This window comes from Artibeus jamaicensis, unplaced genomic scaffold, assembly GCF_021234435.1.
Source record: "Artibeus jamaicensis isolate MK-2021 breed Jamaican fruit bat unplaced genomic scaffold, CSHL_Jam_final scaffold_1019, whole genome shotgun sequence".
NCBI classification, from domain to species: Eukaryota; Metazoa; Chordata; class Mammalia; order Chiroptera; family Phyllostomidae; genus Artibeus; species Artibeus jamaicensis.
The window spans coordinates 3,736,167-3,762,407 of NW_026522025.1; the positions used below are offsets into that span (position 1 = coordinate 3,736,167).

The window sequence follows — 26,241 nt, forward strand, 5'->3', positions numbered from 1 at the left end:
CCACTGAGGCACACCAGCCAGGGCTGAGATCAAGAGAATTCTCGAAAGGAAATTTACTCGTTCAGGTAGGTGCAGTGTACTTTGAAAAGGAGCCCCTTTGCATTGCTGCTTTCTCTGAAGACTGCTGGAGAGTCTGGACCTTCGGATGTTCCCATCACACACACTGCTGCAGCCTGTGGGCCATGCCGATTGGGAGTGGGAGTCCCGTGCACGCAACTCGGATCGCTGTGTTTCTGGGCTTCTGTGGCACTCAGGAGCTTCTAAACTTTTTGAAGCTGTGGAACCCTGATATGAAGAGAAAATCATGGCTTTTTCATCAATTGGTATAGTTTTAAAGATTTATATCTAGCAATATAAATGAAGTATTGCTTCCTTAATCATGTAACCCTAGTCCTATTGAACTGTTTGCTCTTACGTTGTCATTTCTCTACTTCCCAACCTCTGTATTATGTAAAGAAAGTGCACATACATTCTGTGTTTTGAGAATTAAAAAGAACTTTTGTGATTGACTTAAGCGAGGAGGGCGGGAAGAGAGGGAGAGGGAGAGAGAGAGAAACGGAAACATCAGTTTGTTGTTCTATTGGTTGCTTCTTGTATGTTCCCCTGCTGGGGATGGAACCCACAACCTTGGTTATCAGGACAGTGCTCTAACCAACTGAGCTACCCAGCCAGGGCCTGTGTTTTGAGAATTTTTCTGTATTTGTAGAGTAAATGATGCTTAATGCTAAAACTGTTTCTGAGGAAGGTGCTCACAGTGTGTTTATTGTTCTGTTCATGATGTATGCCAGGCAGAGGCGGAGCACTGACCGAGCGTGCTGTGGAGCTGTGTCGTGTGGCGGTCCCACCTTCCCACGCTGCATGTGTTACAGCTCCCGTTCCTTTTTCTCCGCAGGTGACTCTGCCTCTGGGCAGAGGGCTATCTATCACAGTTTGGGAATGACTGGAATTCCTATAATCAATGTGAACAATAACTGTTCCAGTGGTTCTACTGCTTTGTTTATGGCCCGGCAGCTGGTTCAGGGCGGTGAGTGGTGCTCATTGGTTTCTCGTATTTACTAAATAGGTCGTGGGGTTATCACCCCTTCCATCGTTTTCACACACAATCATTAGAGGATGGCTTTATAATGTATTTCTTAAAAAAAAAAAAAAAACCCTGTATAGAGATGTGATTTATGTGTCCTAAAATTCACCCCTTTAAAGTGCACACCTCAGTATTTTTACAGATATTCATAGATGTAGGTGCCCATCACCACTACCAAACTTTCGAACATTTTCATTACACCAGAAAGAAACCTTATACCCATTAGCAGTCATTCTCCATTGCCCCCGCCCCTCAGCTCCTTGCAACCACTAATCTACTTTCTGTCTCAATGGACTTACCTATCGTGAACATTGTGTAAATGTAATCATACAGCATATGGACTTTTGTGGCTTTTACTTAGCATTATGTTTTCATAGTTCATCTCTGCTGTGGCATGTTACCAGTACTTCATTCCTCCTAATGGCCAAATAAAATTCCATTTTATGGATGTACCACATTTTGTTTACCCATTTATCAGTTGAGGGACATTGGGGTTGTTTTCATTTTTTGGCTGTTGTGAATAATACTGCTATACACATTTGTATACATTTTTCTTGTGGCTTTCAGTTTGCTTGGTTTTATATCATATTTTATATTTACAAATATTGCCATGGCTGGTATGGCTCAATGGCTTCAGTGCCAAATATTAAGGGTCTTTTATTAGGCTCTTTATTCTGTTCTACTGATTGATTGGTGATCATTGCTCTAATACACACAAAAAAAGTGTTTTAATTGTTGGAGCTTTATAATATCATATTATTTGATAATGCTAATGTCCTTGTCCCCCACACCTCATTGTTTTTATTTCCTTTTTAAAGAGATTTTGTCAATTCTGTCTTGTTTTGCTGTTCAGTTGAACTTAAACATCTTTTTTCAGATGTCCCCACCCTCCAAAAATTATTCTGTTGAGATTTTCATCAAGACTCTTTTAAAAATAAATTTATTTTATTTAATGTATTTAAAAATATTTTATTTATTTATTTTTAGAGAGAGGGGAAGGGAAGGAGAAAGAGTAGGAGAGAAATATCAGTGTATGGTTGCCTCTCTTGCGTCCCTTGCTGGGAACTGGCCTGCAACCCAGGCATGTGCCCTGACTGGGAATCGAACCGGCAACCCTTTGCTTCACAGGCCCATGCTCACTCCACTGAGCTACACCAGCCAGGCCTATTTTATCTAATGTTTTAACTTTTCAAAAATTATTTATATTCTTGACTGAAACATTTCCATATTAATCAAAAGTTTTATTAACATTGAGGATCAAAGAACAAAACAGTTTCTTGATTTTTTTCCTCTTATCTAGTTGCATATAAGAATTTTCTCTGATTAAAAATTTTATAGGATTATAGTATTTTTTCATTTTATATAGATCAATATGTTTATTTATTTATATTATTTTTTAAGGAATTACTTTTTTATAAGATTTCATTTATTTTAGAGAGATGGGGAAGGGAGGGAGAAAGAGAGGGAGTGGAACTCAATGTGTGGTTGCCTCTAGCACGCCTCATACTGGGGACCTGGTCTGCAGCCCAGGCATGTGCCCTGACTGGGAATCAAACTGGCAGTTCTTTGATTCGCAGGCCTGTGCTCAATCCACTGAGCCAGGGCCTTAGATCAATATATTTAAATAGAAGTATTTGATATATTTTGGGGGGGTGTCTGGAAATTAAAATTTTCAGAGTAATTACATTTTCTTTTAAGGTATGGCTGATTGTGTTTTGGCTCTTGGGTTTGAGAAGATGAAGAAGGGATCCATTGTGACAGAAGTGAGTCCCATTTACTGTTATTTCGGAGTTGTGACAACACTATGAGAAAACTTTGCCCGTTGGACTGCCATCAGTAGTGCCTGTTAATAAGCAGCATAAAACATACTTTGGCATAGTTATTAAATAAATTGATATAACCCAAAAAGCTGAAAGGTGACATTGTATATGTACATGTAGTATCTGGTATTTTAGAACAGTAAAGAACGATAGAGATAATTTAGTTCAACCTCTTTGCTTCGTGAATGATGAAACTAATGTTTTAGAGAGGTCAGATGATTGAATTTGAGGTTGACTTATCTAATCGATTTAAGATTAATGTATTCATTCAAAAATTAATTTCATCCAACAAATTGAAGATTATTAATGACATGTGGGACTTCTGTTTCTGATTATGGCAAGCCAAAGTTTTTGAACCTGGTTCAAAATGGGTTATCAGTTCTTCTACTGATGATAACAAGAGAGTGTTTGAATGGAATATAAACAAAATATCCTAAAGCATCAAAGAGTTAATAAAAGAGAGGAATTGCAGGTGAATGCCAGAAAGTAAAGGTCAGCATTGAAAGGTGCTTTTGCCTTGAAGACCTTTGCTGATCAGGAAGCTGTGAGCTTCAATCTTGTTGGCTCCTAGAATGAAGAAAAAAATAGTCAAAGCTCATTCAGGTCCTCCCCATGTCAGAATTTTAATATCTACTCTCTACATTAAACTGGGATTCTGTAGGGCTGAACTCTTTGGGTAAGGGTGAACCCAAGGTAAAACTGCTCCCCTCCCCGATTTCCTCTTTTCCGCACTTTCATGACATCACAGGGAAAATTGCGTGGTACTGAGGAGAACAATGGGAAGAAAAAGAGAAAGGGGGAAATACCCGAGAAGAATCTTTTACTGAGGATTATAAATGATAACCATAGTCCTCTATGTAGGATTGCTGTAACAATTCTTGTTCCCTGGTGATCAAAGAAACCTCAAACCATGTGATTGAGTCTAAACTAATTCCAGAATGGTAGTAACCTAGGCACTTAACAGAAGCAAATGTAAATTTTCTTTTGGAGGAAAGCATCTTTGTTCTAGGTCTTGAGAACTCTTCAGGTAAGTTTTCAAGGACATGCAGTCGAGGAAAACCACGCACTAAGAAAACAAGGCACCATAATTGGGAACCAGGAGAAGGAGGCACAGTAAAAAGCGATCTGTGAAGACTTCAAAAACTGGTTTTACTGGACACACATTTAAGCATGCTAACTGTATATAATGAAATAAAAGACGACTTCTGCCAAGATGGAGGCATAGGTGGACACACTGTGCCTTCTTGCACAACCAAGTTTAAAAACAACAAAGTTTTAGCAACAAAAACACAGCCAAACCACAGAAAATTGAACTATATAGAAGTCTGACAACAACAAACCCTTCAGCCAAACCGGTAAGAGGGGCAGAGCCAGCAGCAGAGCAGGTCGGGTAAGAAAGATCCACCAGACCGACCCGGGCACACGACCCAGGCACTCCAGCAGCCGCGGGCGGTTCCCAGGTGTGGAGTAGCAGGCAGATCCACTGAGGGCTGACCTCGGTCTCACATTCGCGCGCAGATAAACCGGTGAAGGAGGGAGCAGTGAGATAGACTGGGCAGGCCCCAGTGGCAGGAAGCTGCAGAGGGGACCACCATTGTCCCTCTCTGACCCTGCCCCACCTACAGCATCACAAACCAGCGACCTGGGGGGCCCCGCCCTGGTGAACAATTAAGGCTCTGCTCCTCATAAGTAATAGGGGCGAACAGATCAAAATATGGCTCAAGAACAACTTAGAGCCCCAGAGCCAATAAATCTAAGCAATGAAGAAATAGCCAAACTTTCAGATGCACAGTTCAAAACACTGGTGATCAGGATGCTCAAAGAACTGGTTGATTTTACTCACAAATTAGAGGAACTTATGAAAGCTAAACTAATTGAAATCAATGGTAATGCACAGGAAACCAATAGTAATGGAAAGGAAACTGGGACTCAAATCAAAGGAGTGGACCAGAAGGAAGAAAAAAATGACCAAACACAAAAGGATGAAGAAACAAGAATTCAAAAAAATGAGGAGAAGCTTATGAACTTTCAGGACATCTTTAAATGCTCCAAAATCCGAATTATAGGGGTACCAGAAGGGGAAGAGGAAGAGCAACAAGTGTAACACTTATTTGAACAAATAATAAAGGAGAACTTTCCCAATCTGGCAAAGGAGATAGACTTCCAGGAAGTCCAGGAAGTTCAGAGAGTCCCAAAGAAGTTGGACCCAAGGAGGAACACACCAAGGCACATCATCAGTACATTAGCCAAGATTAAAATGAAGGAGAGAATCCTAGAAGCAGCAAGAGATAAGGGAACAGTCACCTACAAAGGAGTTCCCATCAGACTGTCAGCTGATTTCTCAAAAGAGAGCTTGCAGGCAAGAAGGAGCTGGAAAGAAGTATTGTGAGTCATGAAATCCAAAGACCTACATCCAAGATTGCTCTATCCAGCAAAGCTTTCATTTAGAATGGAAAGGCAGATAAAGTACTTCTCAGATAAGGTCAAGTTCCAGGACTTCATCATCACCAAGCCCTTATTATATGAAATGTTAAAGGGACTTATCTAAGAAAAAGAAGATAAAAAAGATGAACAGTGAAAGGACAGCAAACTCACAGTTATTAAGGACCACACCTAAAACGAAAGCAAACTAAGAGGACAGCTAGATCAGGAGCAGAACCATAGAAATGAAGATCACATGGAGGGTTAGCAACAGGGGAGTGGGAGAAGGAGAAGGGGGGAGAAGGTACAGAAAATAAGTAGCATAGACAGTAGGTAGAAAATAGATAGGGGGAGGGCAAGAATAGTGTGGGAAATATAGAATCTAAAGAACTTGAGACACGTGGTCATAAACTAAAGGGAGGGAATGGTGGGGGAGGGGGTATGCAGGGGGAGGGGAATGAAGGGGGTAATAGAACAACTGTAATGGCATAATCAATAAAATATATTAAAAAAATAAAAGACAAGCTTGGAAATATGTTAAGGGATTAGGAAACTGCAAAAAGAGACACAACAGGCCTGAAAAAATAGAATTTATAGAAAAGAAAAATGAAATAATTAAAAATTTAAAAGGTTTGATAGCAGATAGTACATGACTTAGAAAAGAATTAGTGAAACCGGACTAGATTAAAAGTAATTATTGAGAATATACTATAGAGGGGAAAGGATGGAGAATTGTCAGGAAGTTAAGGTATATTGAGGATAATGTGCTAAGGTATAATAAATATTTAATTGGAATTAATGGAGAAGAAGTGGTGAGAAAGAAAATAGAATATAGACATTTTGTTTATCTTTTCAGAAAAACAGCTCTTAGTTTCACTGATATTTGAAAATATATCTTTTCTATTGCTTTCAGTCCGTATTTTATTTATTTTCAGTCTGAGGTTTGTTAATTCCTTCTACTAACTTTGGGCTTCTTTTTCTAGTTCTTAGAGGAGGGCAGGGGTGTTCAGCTAGTGGCCTGCAGGCCGCATGCAGCCCAGGGTAGCTATGAATGTGGCCCAACACAAAATTGTAAATTTACTTAAAACATGAATTTTTTGTGTGATTATATGTTGCAATGTATTTAATGTATGGCCCAAGACAACTTTTCTTCTTCCCGTGTGGCCCAGAGACACCAAAAGGTTGGACACCCCTGGTAAAGTTAGGTTGCTTATTTGAGATCATTATTTCTCAATGTAGGCTTTTATTCCTATGAAGTTTTCTCTTAGAACTGCTTTTGCTGCATCACTTGTCTTAAGATATTTTTTTAATTTTTCTTTTGATTTCTTTTTTGACCCATTGGTTGTTATGTAGTACATTAATCTCTACATACAGTATTTGTGAATTTTCCAGTTTTTTTCTTGTAGAAGTCTCTAGCTTCCTACCATTGTGGTTGGAAAAGTTGCTTGATATGATTTCAGTCTTCTTGAATTTATTAAGACTTGTTTTGTGGCCTAGTGTATGATTTATCCTGGAGAATGTTTCGTGTGCACTTCAGAAGAGTGTATAATCTGTTGCTTTTGGATGGAATGTTCTGTCTATCTCAGTTAAGTCTCTGCTATAATGTGGTGTTTAAGTCCAGTGTTTCCTTATTGCTTTTTTTGTCTGAATGGATATTGATGCAAATGGGGTATTAAAGTCCTCTACTATTATTATATTGCTGTATCTTTCTCCCTTGTCTGTATTAGGTGCATAAATATTTACAAATATGTGTTTGTTATATCCTCTTCTTGGAGGGACCCCTTTTATCATTGTATAATGACCTTCCTTGTCTATTTTTGTCTGATATAAATATAGCTCCTTCAGCTTTCTTTTGGTTTCTAATAGCATCAAATATCTTTTACCAACCCTTCGCTTTTAATTGGTGTGTGATGTATTATTCTCTAATGTATTATTGTATTTGATTTGCTAGTATTTTGTTGAGGATTTTTGTGTTCATCAGAAATACTGGTTTGTGGTTTTCTTTTTTTTTTGTTCCTGCCATGCAGTTGTTTTTTTTTACAGTGGCAGCCCCTGTTTACATTTCCACCAGCAGTGTACAACAGTTTCCTTTTCTATACATTCTGTCCAATACTTGTTATTTCTTGTCTTTTTTGTAATGGCCATTATAGGTATGAGGTGATAGCTGATGTGGTTTTGATTTGCATTTCTCTGATAATTAGAGAACATCTTTTCATGTGCCTATTGGCCATTTGTACATCTTTGGAAAAATTTCTATACAGATCCTCTGTCCATTTCTAAATTTGGTTGTTTTTATGTTGTTGAGTTGTGTGAGCTCTTTATATATTTTGGGTAATCCGTTATCGATGCATGTTTTGTAAATACCTTCTCTCCTGCAGTAGGTTGCTTTTTCTTTTTGTTGATGGCTTCCTTCACTGTGCAGAAGCATTTGATGTAGTCCTATTTGTTTACTTTTGCTTTTATTTCTTCTTTTTTTGTTGTTGTTTTCTTTTTCCTTTCTTTTTTTATTTTTGCTTTTGTTTTCCTTGCCTTTGCAGTCATGTCCAAAAAACATCAAGACCTATGTAAAGGAACTTATCACCTGTAATTTCTTCTAGAATTTTTATGGCTTCAGGTTTTACGTTCAAGTGATTAGTCCATTTTGAGTTAATTTTTGTGGTGTAAAATAGTGAGATCTAGTATTATTATTTTGCATGTGGCCATCCAGTTTTCCCAACACCATTTAGTGATGGTTGTTCTTTTCCCATTTTATGTTCTTGGCTTGCTGTAAATTATCTATATATGTGCAGATTTATTTCTGGGTTCTTTATTCTGTTCCACTAATCTATGTGTCTGTTTTTATGCTGACATACTGTTTTGATTATTACAGCTTTGTAGTATAATTTGAGGAGGGAAAGTCATACCCCCAGATTTGTTCTTTCTCAAAATTGCTTTGGCTATTCAGAGTCTTTTGTGGTTTCATACAAATTTTAGAATAATGTTTGTTTTAGTTCTCTGAAATGTGTTATTAGAGTTTTGAATAGGATTAAATTGAATCTATAGATTGCTTTAGGTGGCATGAACATTGTAATCATTTTAATTCTCTCAATCTATAAATGTGGAATGTCTTTTCATTTATTTGGCTCTTCAGTTTCTTTCCAGAGTGTCTGATAGTTTTTGGTGTATAGGTCTTCTACTTCCTTGGTTAAATTTATTCCTAGGTATTTTATTATTTTTGATACAATTGTAAATGAGATTTTTTTCTTAATTTATCTGATAGTTTGTTATTTGTATATCGCAATGGCAGTTTTCTTATATTGATTTTTTTATTCTGCAACTTTACTGAATTCATTTATTAGTTCAAACAGTTTCTTTGTATATATATATGGAGTCTTTTAGGGGTTTTTATGTATAGTATTATGCCATTTGCAAATAGTGACAGTTTTATTTCTTTCTAATTGGATAATTTTTATTTCTTGTTTGATTGCTGTGGTGAGGACTTCCAATACTATGTTGAATAAAAGTGATGAAGTGAGCCTTCTAGTCTTGTTTCTGTTCTTAGAACAGAAAGATTTAGAAGAAAGTTCTAGAGAAAGTTCTAAATCTAGAAAGATTTAGAACAGAAAGTTCTTAGAAGAAAGATTTCAGCTTTTCACTGTTGAGTGTGGTATTAGCTATGGGTTTCTCATACATAACCTTTATTGTGTTGAGGTATGTTCCCTCTATATCCATTTTGTTGAGAGTTTTTGTCATAAATGTATGCCAAATTGGATGCCAAATGTTTCTTCTGCATCTATTGAAATGATCATATGATTTTATTCTTTATTTTATTAATGTGGTGTATCACACTGATTGATTTGCAGATGTTGAATCATTCTTGCATGCCTGGGATAAATCACACTTGAACATGTTATATGAACCTTTTAATGCATTGTTGAATTCCATTTGCTAATATTTTGTTGAGGATTTGTACATCAGGGATATCAGTCTGTAATTTCCCTTTGTTTTCCTGAAGGGTAATACTGGCTTTGTAATATGCTTTGGAAGTATTCTCTCTTCTTCAATTTTTTGGAAGAGTTTGAGAAAAATAGGTATTGTCTTCTTTGAATATTTGGTAGAATTTTCCTGTGAAGCCAGCTGGTTTGTTTCCTTAAGAGGTTTTCTTTTTTTAAAAAAGATTCCTGATTAAGTCATCTTACTAGTAATTAGTCTATTCAGATTTACTATTTCTTCATGGTCCAGTCTTGGAAGATTGTATGTTTCTAAGGATTGATTCATTTCTTCTAGATTGTCCAATTTGTTGGCATGAAATTGTTCATAGTAGTCTATTATAATCTTTTGTATTTCTGTCATATCAGTTGTAACTTCTTTTTCATTTTTGATTTTATTTATTTGAGCCCCTGCCTCTCTCAGTGAATCTTGGATTTCTTATTTATAGCATTATTATTTACATTTATATTTAGTTTTGATCTTATAACCTTTGAACCTTCCCCCTCTCCAAATGTAAAAGAGCAAAGATTTTATGTTTTATTCACCTTGAGAAGTTTTGGGCACATATAGGATTTTTTATAAAAGTTTCTTGAAAGAATTGTACCTTTTTGTTCATTTGATTGTTTTCTTTGCCATGTTTTTGTGCAAAGTATTTCCTGACTGATATTGTTCATATTGTCTAGTTTGGGTTTACATCGTGCTTAGAATGAGCAAATATCTAAGTAACTCTGTAAAATTGGAAAGAAACACTATCATGTCAAGCGCTTATTAAATTTAGTTTTTTCCTCTCTCTTAGTTTTCTGACAGGACTCCTCCATGTGGTAAACATGTGGAAGTCATGATTAATAAGTATGGATTGTCTCCCCAGCCAGTTGTTCTTCAGATATTTGGGAATGCTGGAAAAGAGCACATGAAAAAATATGGTATGTTAAAATAAACTTTAAAGCATGTTGGTTAATACATGTCATATACACATTATATAGATGTGATGAGAACCAGCAGGTATTTATTCAGGAACTGTGGAAGATGCCAGGATATATAAGATATAAAATAGTTTTCTCATTAAGTTGAAGAAATAGTCTGTGTAGGATTTACTTGTAGAGAATGTATTTATATGTAAGACATTATATTGGAAGTGCCTAGAATGCTCTAAAGCCAAAAATTGAAATAGAAAAAAATAACATAAATTATGGACAGTAAATTGAGGTTCATTTGTTCTGAATATTATAATGAGCCTTAAAGCTGTCTCTTGGTAATAGGTTTATACTCTCAAATTTTATTCCTACTACAAAGTTCATTTTTAGTAATAGGTTTTCATTGTCAAATTTTATTTCTAGTACTTGGTACAGCATCATCTGTCATTCCATAGTGGTTTTTTAAAATATATTTTATTGATTATGCTATTACAGTTGTCCCATTTTCCTCCTCCCTTCATTCCCCTCCACCCTGCATACCCTGTCCCACCCACATTCCCCCCCTTAGTTCATGTCCATGTGTCATAAGTTCTTTGGCTTCCACATTTCCTATACTATTCTTGCCTTCCCTCTGTCTATTTTCTACCTACCATCTATGCTACTTATTCTCTGTACCTTTTCCCCCTCTCTCCTCGCATTCCACTGTTGCTAACCCTGCATGTGATCTTCATTTCTGTGGTTCTGTTCCTGTTCTAGCTATTTGCTTAGTTTGTTTTTGTTTTAGGTGTGGTTGTTAATAACTGTGAGTTTGCTGTTATTTTACTGTACATGTTTTTTATCTTCTTTGTCTTAGATCAGTCCCTTTAACATTTCATATAATAAGGGCTTGATGATGATGAACTCCTTGAATTTGATCTTATCTGAGAAGCACTTTGTCTGCCCTTCCATTCTAAATGAAAGCTTTGCTGGATAGAGCAATATTGGATGTAGGTCTTTGCCTTTCATGACTTGGAATACTTCTTTCCAGCCCCTTCTTGCTTGTAAGGTCTCTTTTGAGAAATCAGCTGACAGTCTGATGAGAACTCCTTTGTAGGTGACTGTCCCCTTATCTCTTGCTGCTTCTGGAATTCTCTCCTTCATTTTAATCTTGGCTAATATAATGATGATGTGCCTTGGCATGTTCCTCCTTGGGTCCACCTTCTTTGGGACTCTCTGAGCGTCTTTGGGTTCCTGGAAGTCTATTTCCTTTGCCAGCTTGGGGAAGTTCTCCTTTATTATTTTTTCAAATGAGTTTTCCACTTGTTGCTCTTCCTCTTCTCCTTCTGGTACTCCTATAATTCGAATCTTGGAACATTTAAAGATATCCTGGAGGTTCCTGGTCTCTCCTCATTTTTTAAAATTCTTGTTTCTTCATTGTTTTCTGATTGGATGTTTCTTTCTTCCTTCTGGTCCACTCCATTGATCTGAGTCCCAGTTTTCTTCCCATCACTATTGGTTCCCTGTGCATTTTGCTTCATTTCATTTAGTGTAGCCTTCATTTTTTCATGTAATTTGCGACCAAAATCAACCAGTTCTGTGACCATCCTGATCACCAGTGTTTCGAACTGTGCATCTGATAGGTTGGCTGCCTCTTCATTACTTTGTTGTATTTGCTCAGGAGCTTTGATCTGTTCTTTTGTTTGGGCCATTTTTTTGTCTTGGAGTGCCTGTATGTCTGAGGGGCAGAGCCTTAAGTGTTCACCAGTTCGGGCCAACCCAGTTGCTGGGTTGTGGTGCTGTATGTGGGGGCGGGGTCAGAGAGGGAGCAGTGGTGCTTGTTCTGTTCTCTCTCAGATTTTGGTACCCTCTGCCGTTTCCCACAAGCAAACTGGGCCCTCTGGTGCTGGTTCTCAGGTGGGTGGACTTGTGTACATTCTAGGATCCTGTGGGTCTCTCCAATAGCCTGTGAGGCTGGGAGTCTCTCCTGGCACCTCAACCCCCACTGATGTTTTCATTTGGTGTTTTGAGGCTTTATTTCCCCTCACTGGGACCCTGGGTTGCACAGTCTGTCTCGTTCCCCAGTTTCTCCTGGTTTATCTGCACTTGAACAGGTGACCAGCCGCCTTTTGCACTGTGCCTCGCTTTATAGTCGCCACCTTGCTGGGTTTGCCCCTTGCCACCCCATGCCTGGGGTCTGCCTGCTGCCAACTTGCATGCCCGGGGTTCTCAGCGGCTGCCTTGTGTGCCCAGTGCCACCGCGTTTTTGCCCACAACCCCTCTTTGCTTGGCCACCTGACTGCCCCTTCTACTGGCCTGGATGAATGTGTCTATTTTAACTCCCTGGTTGTCAGACTTCCATACAGTTCGATTTTCTGTCAGTTCTGGTTGTTATTTTGTTTCTAAGTTGTTGTTGTCCTTCTTTTGGTTGTGTGAGGAGGCACAGTGTGTCTACCTGTGCCTCCATCTTGGCCAGAAGTTCTGTGTGTCTCCATAGTGTTTTATGAGATTTAAATTTCACGGTTGATTTTTATTTTGTAGATAAACATACTAGTGGTCAATGATCAGCCTTTCTTAGCCAGTCGAAGCACAGGATAGTGCAGACAAGATTTTATTTCTCATTGCATGACCCTGAACCAGTGCCTCGTTGTGTGATGGGAGATGAGAAAGAACATTTTCATGCTTGAAAGGTCAGCATTCCTCTTCTTTATAGCAAAAACATCCCAAGTTTGATAGCCAAAATCCAGTTACCAGAAAGCAAAAAAATCTTCAAGGCAGAATGGTGAGAGTATATAAAGGAACCAGTCTTTGGCTATGGAAATTTTCTTTCTTGTACCTATTTCTTACCATTTTTAACTCAGTCTAGCCCAGTCTGGCTTTCCTCATTTCTCAAGGCTACCATTGATCACTGTGTTGCCATATACAGTAAATACTTTTCAAACCTAAGTTAATATACCTCAGCAGCATTAATCAGTTTTGATTTTTTTTTGAAATGTTCTCTTCTCTTGGCCTCTGTGACACCATGTTCTCCTGGTTTTTCTTACTTCTTTGGCTATTCCTTGTCCATTTCTTTTTCTTTTTCAAGCTTTTCAGTCTTTTAAAAAAATAACGATTTTATTTATTTTTTAGAGAGAGGGGAAGGGAGGGAGAAAGAGAGGGACAGTAACATTGATGTGTGAGAGAAACATTCTGTTCTCTTGCACACCCCCCACATGGTGACCTGGCCCACATCCCAGGCATGTACCCTGACTGGGAATTGAATTAGCAACCTTTCGTTTTGCAGGCCGGCGCTCAATCCACTGAGCCATACCAGCCAGGGTCTATTTCTTTTTCAATTAAATAATTCATTTAAACAAGTCTCGGTTTGTGTGGCTCAGTTCTCCCATTATTTGGGAGAACTGAAAGGTTGCTGGTTCAATTCCCGGTTGGGGCACATGCCTGGTTTGTAGGCCAGGTCCCCTGGTTGGGGGCCTGTGAGTGGCAACCTATTGTTTCTCTTCCTCTCTTTCTAAAAGTAAGTAAATAAAATCTTTAAAACAACAACATATTGAGCTCTCATTATATTCCAGGCACTATTCTAGGTGCTGGAATACAGTAAACCACTATAAAACAGTGATTTTAAATGACATTTATTATTGTAGTTTATAAGTTTGTAGATTGGCTGGGAACCAGCTGATCTAAGCTAAGCTTGGCTCTTCTTGTCTGGCTGTGTCGGATGACTGTAGGCTGGTTGGAGGCTCTGTTCTAGTCTGACCTGTTTGGGTCGTATGTCTGTCGTCCTGCTCCTGGGACCAGAGGGCCAGCCTGGCAATCTACTTTTCATGGTGAAAGCAGAAGCACAAGAGAGTAATTTTCAACATACAAGTCCTTTTGAGACTTAAGTTGTTGACTAAAGTAAGTCACATGGCAAACTTGGAGTCAAGGGATAGGGAAATGTACTCACTTTTGTGGTTGGAAACTGCGAAGTCAGACAGCAAAGGACAGGCATTCTGGGGGCAGGGGGAGAGGAGTTAGTTCTGTGAAGAAATAAAACAAGATAATATACTTGTGGGTATTGGGGAGCAAACTTAGGATAGTCAGTGATAGCCTCTATGCTTGTATATCCAGTTGGTATCTTGGCATCTCTGTATATGTAACAGGCTCCTGAAATAAAGTACAGGCTCCTGTATTTTACGTGTTCAAATACAGACTCTTAATTCTATTTTCCCATTATCTTAAATTTGCTCTTCCTCCATTTTTCCCAAAGTAGCACATCCATTCAGATGCTCAGAGCAGAAACATGAGTCATCTTTGACACTTCTTCCTCTCTTTCCACTATTCCAGTGCCCTCCTCCAGTCCTATGTACTATCAGTTTTTCTTCCAAAGTAGGTTTCTTTCAATTCTTTTTATTAGCATAGCTGTCATCTGAGAGCAGAATTTTTAGAACTGTGAGTTGCAACCTGCCAAGAAATTAAGGAACCACGTTAGTGGGTTGAACCCAGAATGGTTTCTTTAATCTAAAATTTTGGGCCCTGGTTGGGTAGAGCATCGTCCCAATACGCCAAGGTTGCGAATTCAGTCCCGGATCAGGGCACATACAAGAATCTACCAATGAACGCATAAATGAGTGGAACAACACATTTATGTTTCTCCCTCTCCCCTTTCTCTCTCTCTCTAAAATTAATAAGTAAAATTTTTTGTTGTTGTTATTATAACTCAATTCAGAGAAGTACACAAAACATAACTTAGTGAATTCTAACAAAGTTCATAACTGTCTCCTAAACTACTTCCCAGGTCACAGATAGAATGCTAACACACAAGAATGCTTTCTGTAGATTATTTTTATCTTAGAATTTTGTGCACTGGCTGGTGTGGCTCAGTGGATTGGGTGCCTGCCTGTGAACCAAAGAGTTAGTGGTTCGATTTCCAGTCAGGGCACAGGCCTGGGTTACCAGCCAGGATCCCGATATAGGGGTGTGTGAGAGGCAACCACACATTGATCATTTCTCTCCCTCTCTTTCTCTTTCCCTTCCCCTCTCTCTAAAAAGAAATAAAATCTTAAAAAAAAAGAATTTTGTGAGTCTCCTGTGAATCTTGTTGGGTCACTCTATTAGTTAAAAAGCTACATCTGCAAATCTTTTTGAGGCAAGCCCTTCTCTACCTTGGATTTCTGCTGAGATGGCTGAGGAACCGCATTCTTAAGCTTCCTAGCAGCTTTTGGATTGAGAAGATTATTGAGGCATAGCCTTCTCTTCCAAGGGCTGATTTTCTGTCTGACTTATGCTCTGAAGCATCGCCTGTGCTGTTTCTGAGCTCCTGACAAAACATTTGTCATACCCTTGGCTTCATCTTTAGACCGTGTTTTCCAGGCAGTGTCTTGGATTTGCTCTTTGCTCAAAGACCATCCCCAGTTCTTTTTTTTTTTTAGACAAAGAAAGAAGAGAGAGAGAGAAAATAATGATTTGTTGTTCCACTTATGTGTGCATTTATTGGTTGATTCTTGTATGTGCCCTGACCAGGGATTGAACCCACAACCTTGGTGTACTGGGGCAACGCTCCAACTAAGTGAGCTACCTGGGCAGGGCTCAAAGGCTGTTTCTTAACTTTAGCATCTTTTACTACTTTGAGAGGGTGAGAATTTTCAAAACCATTAAGTCCTGAATCCTTTTTGTTTAACAATCCTTTCCTCTGTATAACTATATAGAATTTTTCTATAAGCAGCAAGAAGAAGCCATGTGGAAATTTCAATATTTTGCTTATTATCTTATTTCCCCATAACTGCAGATAGTAGTGTTACTAAAATTTCTGCTACTGTTGTAACAAGACTGTCTGTCCTTTCCTCCGGTTCTCAGTAAGGTTTTATCTTTTTGCAAACCCTCACCTCCAGCTTGCTTAAAGGGCCTCGGGGCTTCTACTAATCGTTTCTCGAAAGCATTTTAGGCTTTTGCTCACACCTCTTGATTCCAGGGTCATTCACATATTTTACATTCTTGTGTAGTGTAACTCCACTTCCAGTATTTAGTCTACTTGGGCTGCCGTAACAAATACCACAGACTGGGTGGCTCAAACATCAGATATTTATTTTTCACAGTTCTAGGTGCTGGGAAGTTCAAGATCAAGGTGTAAGGTAGGTTTTATTCTGAGTCCTCTTGTATGCAGCTACCATTTCATTGTGTATTCATATGACCTCTTCTTTTGTGTGGGTTTTGGGGGGTGGAGAGAAAGATAGACAGGCAGGTAGACAGATATCATCTTAGTCTTCTTTTAAGGGCACTAATTCCATCATTCTCATGACCTCATCTACCCTAATTACTTCCCTAAACCTCATCTTCAAACACTATCACCTTGGATATTAGGGCTTCAACACATGGATTTTTTGTTGGGGGGGGAACAGTTTAGTTCATAGCATTCAGGTACTAAAATATGTGTTTATTATCTGTTACTGTGTAATAAAGAGACTCTAAAAAATCATTTCTTGTTTTCATTCCTCCAGTCTAGTCTCTCTGTGTGTAGTAAGCTCATTGGCCTCATTTCATCGTTTTCAGGAAGCCAAACTGTTTTCTGCTTCAGCCTTGTGTTCCATTTGGCTACAGGGTTCAATTCTTCATTCTTTCAGGGCCAGCTCCATCTCATCCTTTGGGTCTTAAATCTTATTTCATGTCTCCAGTATTTTACGAAAGAATCTCCACTTGGATGTCTTACAGGCATCTCAAGTTTAACAGGTCTAAAACTGAAGTCCTAATTCTTTACATGAACTTCCCCCTTTCTTGTCTTCCTGAAGTTTTCTGCATTCAGTAAATCACTCCATCTTTCTGGGACCTTTGGCCAAAACCCTTAGAGCCATTCTTTTATTTTTAATTTATTATTTTTAGAGAGAGGGGAAGTCAGGGAGAAACCGAGGCAGAGAAACATCGATGTGTAAGAGAAATGTCCATTGGTTGTCTCTCATATGGTTCCTAACTGGGGACCTGGCTGGCAACCCAGGCATATGCCCTGACTGGGACTCAAACTGGCGACCTTTCAGTTTGCAAGCTGGCACTCAATTCACTGAGCCACATCAGCCAGGGCTTGGAGCCATTCTTACTTTTACTTATATTGGATATCCATTATTTCAGCAAACCTTTCCCCTTATTTCTCAGAATATCTATTTCTCACCATTTCTACCACTTCTATAATAGTGCAAGCCCCACCATAATTTCTTACCTTGACTCTAGGATTATCTTAACTTGTTTTTCTGTTTCTGCTTTTGTGCCTCTGTAATCAATTCTTTATTTTATAGCCAGAGCAGTGCTTTCAAAGTATAAGCTAGATCATTTCACTTCTCTGTTCAGAACTTTCCAGTGTTCTCTTCACACTCAGATTGAAACCCATAGGTCTTACTGTGTCCTGCAAGCTTCATGATCTGATCCCTCATCCTCTTTTGCTGTCTGGGGTCTCATCTCTTACTGTTTTTTTCTTTCACCACTCTACTCCAGCTACACTATTTTTTTCTGTTCATTAAACACAGTAAGCACATTCCTACCTCAGGCAGGGCCTTAGCCTTGCTATTTCTACTCCTGGAATGCTCCACCCTAGGATATCATCAGTGCTAGCGCACTTGCTTCCACCTTTGCTTACATGCTGTCTTCTCTGTGTTTGCTTTTTGATTCACCCTTCTTCCCAGAATTGCCTATCATCTGTCTCTTGCTTTATTTTATATAGCACTAATGGCAATGGAAAAAATACAATAACATTTTAAAAATCTGGAATATAATTTTTTAAAATTTATCGATTATTTCCTCCAACCAGAATCTAAGTTCCATAAGAGCACTGACTTTTTTTTTTTTTTGGTTTTATTCCTTGCTGGTTGACTGTTACCTAGAACAGTGCCTGGCACAAAGCAGATATTCTGTAAGTAATTACTAAATTTTCAAAGAAAGAGCTACCTTGACCATTCACATTGAAGTAGGTCCCCCTGTTACTTGAGTTCATAGATTGCCTTCTATTTCTTTCCTCCATAGCACTTAGCATTGTTTATAGTCATATATTTATTGCATGTGGTTTTACTTACTTAGTTTTTGTCTTCCATATAAACTCTGTGAAGCAACAACCATGTCTATTGTGTTTACCTTCAGTATATCCAGCCTAGCACAGTGCTTGTCAGGTAATCTGACCAGAAGAGAATTTTCTTCTCTTCTTGTCTACAGTTCCTAGCATATTGATATACTCAACAAACATTTGTTGAATGACTAAATGAATGAACGAATTTCCATATTTATGTCATTTCATTCAATTCTCAGTCTGTTTTGGGAGGTATTATTATTCCATTAAGATGCTGGCTTCAGGGTCTCATGTGTGTGCATGCATGTACATGTATATTTATTTACTTTATTCTGCTGAGAGAGTATCCATCAACTTTTACTTTTTTGAGTTTTCATTACTTTCAGGAATGGGTATTAAATTTTGTCAAAGGCTTTCCCAGCAGTTATGTAGTTGATTGCATTATGTTCTCCATGTAGATCTATTTTTTAAAGATTTTTATTAATTTATTTTTAGAGAAGGGGTTCAGGAAGGAGAAAGAAAGGGAAACATCAAAGTGTAATTGTCTCTCATGTGCCCCCTACTGGGGACTTGACCCGCAACCCAGGCCTGTGCCCTGACAGGGAATCAAACCAGCGACCTTTGGTTCGCAGGTCAGCACTCAGTCCACTGAGCCGCACCCAACAGGGCTCCACTTAGATCTGTTAATAGAATATTTTGTTAATGAATTTATGATACTGAACCAACTTTGCATATCCGGAATGCATCCCACTTGCTCATAATATATTGACTTTTTTAATGTGGAGTTATGTTCTGTCATTTTTTTAGTACTGTCAAAAATTAATATAAGTGATGTGATTAATGATTTTTTTCTTATGTTTTTATCAAGTTAGGTGTTAATTTTACACTTGCTTCATATAAACAAATAGGAAGTCTTTATTTACTCTTAATTATTTATTTATCAATTTTAAAGACAGAGAGGAAGGGGGAGAGAGAGAAACATCGATTTGTTGATTCACTTATTTATGCATTCATTGATTGATTCTTGTACATGCCCTGACCAGACAGAGATTGAACCCACGACCTTGGTGTATCCAGATGATGCTATAACCAATTAAGTTAATCTGGCCAGGGCTCATTCAACAGATATTTAATGAGTTGTAGAATTTCATAGAATTTTAGTTGTCATTTGAAATTGCTATTTGTGAATGTGCATTAGAAAGGAATACATAAAAATGTTTGTATAGCATGCTTCTATAGAATCAGCAGATTTTTGTGGCTTCAAACTTTGACTCAGAAAGATTGAAATCTTTTTATACCATCATATCCTTTCAAAAGCCAAAAATTTGAATCGGCAGTTCAGAATCAGTAGTTAACAAGCTATTCATCAGTGCCCAGGTTTAATAAATGTATAAGTGAGTGGAAAATATTTTTTAAAGGGCTGATATCTTTTATAGATAAATTGGATCCCATGATAAGAAAAAAAGAAGAGTGAGCTAAGATTGCGGGTTCGATTCCCAGTCAGGGTGCGTAGCAATACAAGATTCAGCCAAAGAATGCACAAATAAGTTGGAATAGTGAATCAGAGTTTCTCTCTCTCTCTCTCTCTCCCTCTCTCTCTCTCTCCTGTCCCTCTCTCTCTCATCTTCTTTCTCTTTCAAATCAACACATTAAAAAAACCCCAGTATTAAATCCAGTTTAGTCCAGTATTATCTAAACTTGACGGAAGAACCCTTATATTTTCAGCAATACCAAAAAAAAACCAAAAAACTTGCTGAAAAAAACCGAAGTTTACACTATGCTGTTTTCTTATCTTGTCCCAAAAGATGTCTTGAAAATTTAATTTTCTTGCTGATATCCAGAAACCATATTCCATTTTATCTTCCAATCAGTCTAATGAAAAAAATATTACTGTGTTGTGGCTTGTTCTCTGTGGACCCAGATTGGCTGCCGCCTGACCACTGCTCACCCGTATGAGATAACCAGTGTGCATGGAATCTGTCTTATCCCCTTACTTCAGGGGCATGAGGATGTTGTGGCAGACTTCTTGAAGAAATTGCTGGCCGTTGTTTTCTTGCCTGAAAACCACTCTGGTCCCAGGCTGTATTTTCTAGTTTTTGAAATTGGACCCTAGTTATTTTAGGTAGAATTGGCCAGTTTGAACTATTTTCATATACAGCGTGGGGCAAAAGTAAGTTGACAGTTTTGAGTACACAAAACACAGAGTTTATTCTTGTATTATTTATTAATTATTGTAATATTTTCCATGCGAACAACTGTAAACCTACTTTTGCCCCACTCTCTATGCCTCTTAGTTGATTCAATTCAGTAAATATACCCAAGTTTAATGATTAAGAAATAATTGTGGAGGGATCAGTGTTGACATCTTCAGTACTGATGTCTGTGTGAGCGAAAATGTGTAAATACAGAGCAGGACACTGAATACCATTGCAACATTTGATAACAAGCAGCCAGAGAACATTAACTCATGAATAGATATTTGCTTTCTCTACAGGAACAAACATTGAACACTTTGCAAAAATTGGATGGAAAAATCATAAACATTCAGTTCATAACCCGTAAGTATTTCAGATCTATGAAATAGTAAAAATCTGGGTTATCCTGCTGTATAATGTGCAACTTTAATACTTGAAAAGCTAATGTAATGAGTGGATAAAAAGGCTATGGTACGTTTACACAGTGAAGTATTGCACAGCAGAGAAAAAAAAAAGAAGAAACATTTTGCAACAGCATGGATGGACCTGGAGAAAATTGTGCAAGGTGAACTAAGCCAATTAGTAAAAGAAAAATACCACATGATCTCATTTATATGTGGAATCTAATGAACAAAATAGTAACAGATGCTTAGCTTAGCTACATTAAACACTCTGACAGCTACTGGAAAGGAGGTGGGGTTGGAGGGTAGATGGGATGAAAAGTGGTGGAGGGACTAACCAAAGAACATTTACACACATCCTATGGACATGGACCACAATATGGGGACTGGCTTGGGGAGGGGAAAAGGGTGGGGTTGAGAGGGTGTGGGGAAAGGGAGAAAAAATTGGGAACAACTGTAATAGCATAAACAAGTATTTTTTAAAAAGCTGCCCTGGCAGTGTGGTTCAGTGGATTAAGGGCCAGCCTGCAAACCAAAGGGCCACTGGTTCTATTCCTGGTCCGGGCATATATGCCTGGGTTGTGGGCCAAGTCCCCAGTTGGGGGAGTGTGAGAGGCAACCACATATTGATGTTTCTCTCCCTCTTTCTCCCTCTCTTCCCCCTCTCTAAAATTAAATTAAAAAATGTTTTTTAAAAAAGGTAATGTAAGACCTCAAAGATATTAAGCAGAATTTTTGATTTTTTAATTTTAGTTTTCAATTACTGTTTACATTCAATAGTATTTTGTATTAGTTTCAGGTGTACAGCATAGTAGTTAGACAGTCATATAATTTATAAAGTGATACCCTGATATATCAAGTACCCATTTGGCACCATACATAGTTAATACAATATTGTTGATTGTATTCCCTATGTATTTTTTTCTTATTAAACACATGTGCCCTTTTGACTTTTTAAAATTTTATTATTATTATTTTTTTTAAGATTTTATTTATTTTCAACAGAGGGGAGGGGAAGGGGAAAGAGAGAGAGACACACAGCAATGTGTGATTGCTTCTTATGTGCCCCCACTGGGGACCTGGCCCACACCCCAGGCATGTGCCTGACAGGGAATCAAACTGGTGACCCTTTGGTTCACAGGCCAGCGCTCAATCCACTGACTGAGCCATACCAGCCAGGGCTGATATGTTTTTATTTTAGTTTTGGTCTGTTTATATTTAGAAAACCATTTAAGCTTAATGACTCTTTTAAGAAAGAATGTGAATGGCTGGCATTAAAAGATATAAATGGTTTTACATTGCCACTCTAGTGAATAAAATTTATTGTAATAATTTTAGTTGGAATAACCAGCCACTATTTTAAGCCAGTCCTTAAAACTTTTCTTAGTTTATTTTGATCAACTAAAATATTTGTAAAATGCATATTAGTGGTCATTTAAATTATTTTGTATGAAATTATATGTATTACTTTAGTAATGCATTTTCATTATGCTAGTGTCATTAACTTTTACTCTGGTAAAATAATATGGTTATCTGTATCTTAAAAAATAACCTGATGTAAAATTGCATCGTGTGTTTTACAGATCATTAATCTTTGAATTCCCGAGAGTCTAGCACAGTGTCTGGTGCATAGCATGTACTTAATCGTTGCTAACTAAAGTTGGTTCACAGACAGTTGAGTTAGTGCCACATGAGTAGGCAATACCACTAGGCAATAAAAGGATAATAGCTAACTTTATTAACTGCCATTTCTGTGTCACTGTGCTTGGTACTCTTATGTACATATTCGTTTACTCCTCTCAAGGACCCTATAAAGTAGATATTTTTATTCTCATTTTATAGATGAGGAAGACAAGGCTTACGGAAATTAGGTAACTTGCTTAGGATCATTCTAAATAGTGGCAAAATAATGTTTATATTTTTCCTCCTCCTAGGTTATAATCTCTTTGAGGGAAAGAGTCATCTGTTATCTTTAATGCTTAGCACAGAGCTTGGAATTTAATAGCTGCTCAGTAAATTGTTTCTGATTTATTAAACAAATTTTGCCCTATTTAATAAACATAAAACCATGACAAAGAGCAGTTTATACCATAAGTAGGTTACTACCACATATTTCTAGTACTTTGAGCTGCTGCTAGTTCTGCTCATTTTCCTAATTTCATATTGATGTTTGAGTTTAGAGCATACCTAATTAACAAATACCAAATTCCATGCTTTAGAGCTAAGGGTGTTTTGTGAAATATCTAAGGGTATTGTGAGAGCTTTAGTGAATTCCCACTTCTTATATGGTAAAATCCCAATTCCTTCATGATGTAACAAGCCTGTTATAATTTGGCTTCATTTTACTTTGTCATTCTTATGTCTTACTACTTTCTTAGATATTCCCAGTCTCTAACCTTACTAGATTACTTGGCTTTCCCTAAATGTACCGTATAGGGCTTGCTTATAGTTTTTTTTTTTTTTTTTTTCACTTATGCTGTTAGCAATCTCTGGATATCCTTCTGCCCTTCTTTGGTTTGGTGAAACAATTTACTTACTGCGAAATCCTAGTCCAAATATCATTGCTTCTCTTAACACCTTAATAAAACTTCCCTGGGCGTAAATATTTTTTCTCATGAGCTTCACTGCACTGCCTGTATTCCTCTCTCATAATGCATTACACTGTAACATACTTAGTTATTGATGAGTCTTTCTCATCTGATGATGGTGACCCTGAGCGGAGGTTCCCTCATCTTTCTTTTAAAGTATACTGTATTGATTGTGTTATTACATTCGTCCTTGTTTTCCCCCTTTGCTCCCCTCTGCCTAGTATACCTCTCCCCTCCAGTGATGCCCTCTGCTTAGTTCATGTCTGTAGGTCATACATGTAAGTTTTTGGCTTCTCCATTTCCTATATTATTCTTAACATCCCCTTGTCTATTGTGTACCTACACAGTTATGCTTCTAAATCCCTATACCTGTTCCCACATTCTCCCCTTTCCCCTCCCAGTTGATAACCCTCCAAATGATCTCCATATCTATGATTCTGTTCCTGTTCTACTTATTTGCTTAGTTTGTTTTTGTTTTTTTTTGATTCAGTTGTTGATAGTTGTGAGGTTGTTGTCATTTAACTGTTCATAGTTTTGATATTCTCTTTCTTAAATAAGACCCTTTAACATCTCATATAATAGGGCTTGGTGTTGATCAACTCCTTTAGCTTTACCTTGTCTGGGAAGCACTTTATCTGCCCTTCTGTTCTAAATGATAGCTTTGCTAGATAGAGTCATCTTGGTTGTAGGTCCTTGCTTGTCATCACTTTGAATACTTCTTGCCAGTCTTTTCTTGCCTGAGAAGTTTCTTTTGAGAAATCACCTGATAGTCTTATGGGAACTCCTTTGTAGGTAATTCTCTGCTTTTCTCTTGCTGCTTTTAAGATTCTCTCTTTATTTTTAACCTTTGGCATTTTAATTATGATGTGTCTTGGTGTGGTCCTCTTTGGGTCCAACTTGTTTGGGACTCTCTGTGCTTTATGGACTTGTATGTCTATTTCTTTCACCAAATTAGGGAAGTTTTCTTTCATTATTTTTTCAAATAAGTTTTCAGTTTCTTGCTCTTCCTGTTCTTTTTCTGACATCCCCATAATTCAGATGTTAGCTCTTTTGGAGATGTCCCAGTCTTCTTAAACTCTCCTTGTTTTTTTGTTTCTTCATTTTGTTCTGGCTGAATGTTTATTTCTCCCTTATGTTCCAAATCGTTGATTTGAATCCTGGGTTCCTTCCCTTCACTGTTGGTTCCCTGTGGATTTTCCTTTATTTCACTTAGTATAGCCTTTACTTCTTCCCTTATGCTTTTGCCGTATTCACTGAGATCTCTGAGCATTCTGATCACCAGTGTTTTGATCACTCTGCATCTGATAGGTTGGCTATGTTGGCATCGCTTAGTTCTTTTTCTGGGGTTCTATTATATTCCTTCATTTGGGCCATATTTCTTTGTCTCCTCAATTTGGCAGCCTTTCTATGTCTGTGTACTAGGTAGAGTTACTTTGACTCCCTGTCTTAATCTCGTGTTAAGTTGTATGGGGCGGAGCCTTGGGTGTTCACCAGGGCTGGCAGCCTGCTTCACCACTTTATGGTTCCACGAGTGGGGGAGGGGTCGAAGATGTCAGTGCTGCTGCTGGCTGACCTTTGGGGGCTTGTCTGACACTTGCCCCTTTTTCCAATCACTTCACACCCTTCCCATATGTGACTGGCACCCCTACCGCTGCTGCCCTGGTTGTGGTTCCCAAAGTAAGTGGGTTTGCTCATGTTCCGGGCTCTCCTGAGAAACTGGCACTTTTTTCCAATGCCCCAAACCCCATTGGTGTTTACAGCCAGAAGTTATGAGGCTTTATATTTCCCCACACTAGAACTGGGGTTGTGCGGTCTGGCCTGGGGCTGAGATTGCTTGCTCACAAGATGTCCCCCTGATTTTTAACCACCACATGTAAATGTGGGACCACCCATTTTGCTGACTGCAGCTGCCTCCTCACTGCCACCTGCCTCCTGCTGCCACCTGGCGCCCTCTGTACCCTGGCTCCCAGTCTCTGCCCCTCCTACCTATGTGGATGATTATAGCTTCTTTAAATCCTTGGTTTTGGAACTTTCATACAGTTCAGTTTTCTGGCAGTTCTGGGTGTTTTTTTGTTTTGAAATTAGTTGTGATCCTTCTCATGATTGTACAAGGAGGTGAAAAGTGTCTCCCTATGCCTCCGTCTTGACTGGAAGTTGAGATTGTTTCATCTTTTATCTTCAGTATTTAGCAGGGTATTGGAGCATAATATATGCTCAATAAAACTTTACTGTTACTGAGAAGTAGAGTTAGGATGAGCAGTCTTAAGTCAAAAAGATGGTCTAGAGCCAATTTCCTTTTCCCTAGAACATGGAGAACCATTAAAAATCTTTGGGATTTTTTGAAACTGGTAAGGAACTGTACCAACTTACTGAGGAATTGACAGCAGTGCAGTTTCCTGGTTTTGAGGCTCCAAAGGGCAGTTCTCTACCTTCCCCAGAGAATCAAAGCTTCCGAGTCTTTCTCTCATTTAACCTGGTGTCCAAGCGGGCACTCACTCACCCACTCCTTACAGCCTTCTTCTAAGAGAACATTCACCCAGCAGTATCTATTCAATAGCCTACTATCTGCATGACATTGCTTTAGCTGCTAGTGATGTAGCAATGAGTAAGAGAGATAAATCCCTTGTTTGCATGGATCTTTTATTATATTTTATAAGTTCTCAATTATATTGAGTAGGCAGATGTTATTTCTGGATGTCTGTTTCATCATTTAAAACTCTTTGAAACAGTCAGGAATTTCTAGGTTTGGCTCAGAAATTTCAGGTGCTAAATTCTTCCATTAGGCTTTGCTTGGCTAGTAAAGAAAGAGAATTCTGTGTTTGCTGACCAGTTATTAGTGATCCCCTGTTTCATATT

The 26,241-nt window shown here is 38.2% G+C and overlaps 1 protein-coding gene across 2 annotated transcripts in view; it reads left to right on the forward strand.

The window, feature by feature from the left end:
- Window positions 1-26,241, forward strand: part of SCP2 (sterol carrier protein 2) — a 102,241-nt gene that overhangs the window by 20,272 nt on the left and 55,728 nt on the right. For both annotated transcript variants that reach the window (XM_053655528.1, XM_053655529.1), the window contains exons 4-7: window positions 893-1,024; window positions 2,780-2,844; window positions 10,088-10,214; window positions 20,696-20,759. In XM_053655528.1, the coding sequence (XP_053511503.1) occupies window positions 893-1,024; window positions 2,780-2,844; window positions 10,088-10,214; window positions 20,696-20,759 (388 nt within the window). The remainder of the gene's footprint in view (window positions 1-892; window positions 1,025-2,779; window positions 2,845-10,087; window positions 10,215-20,695; window positions 20,760-26,241) is intronic.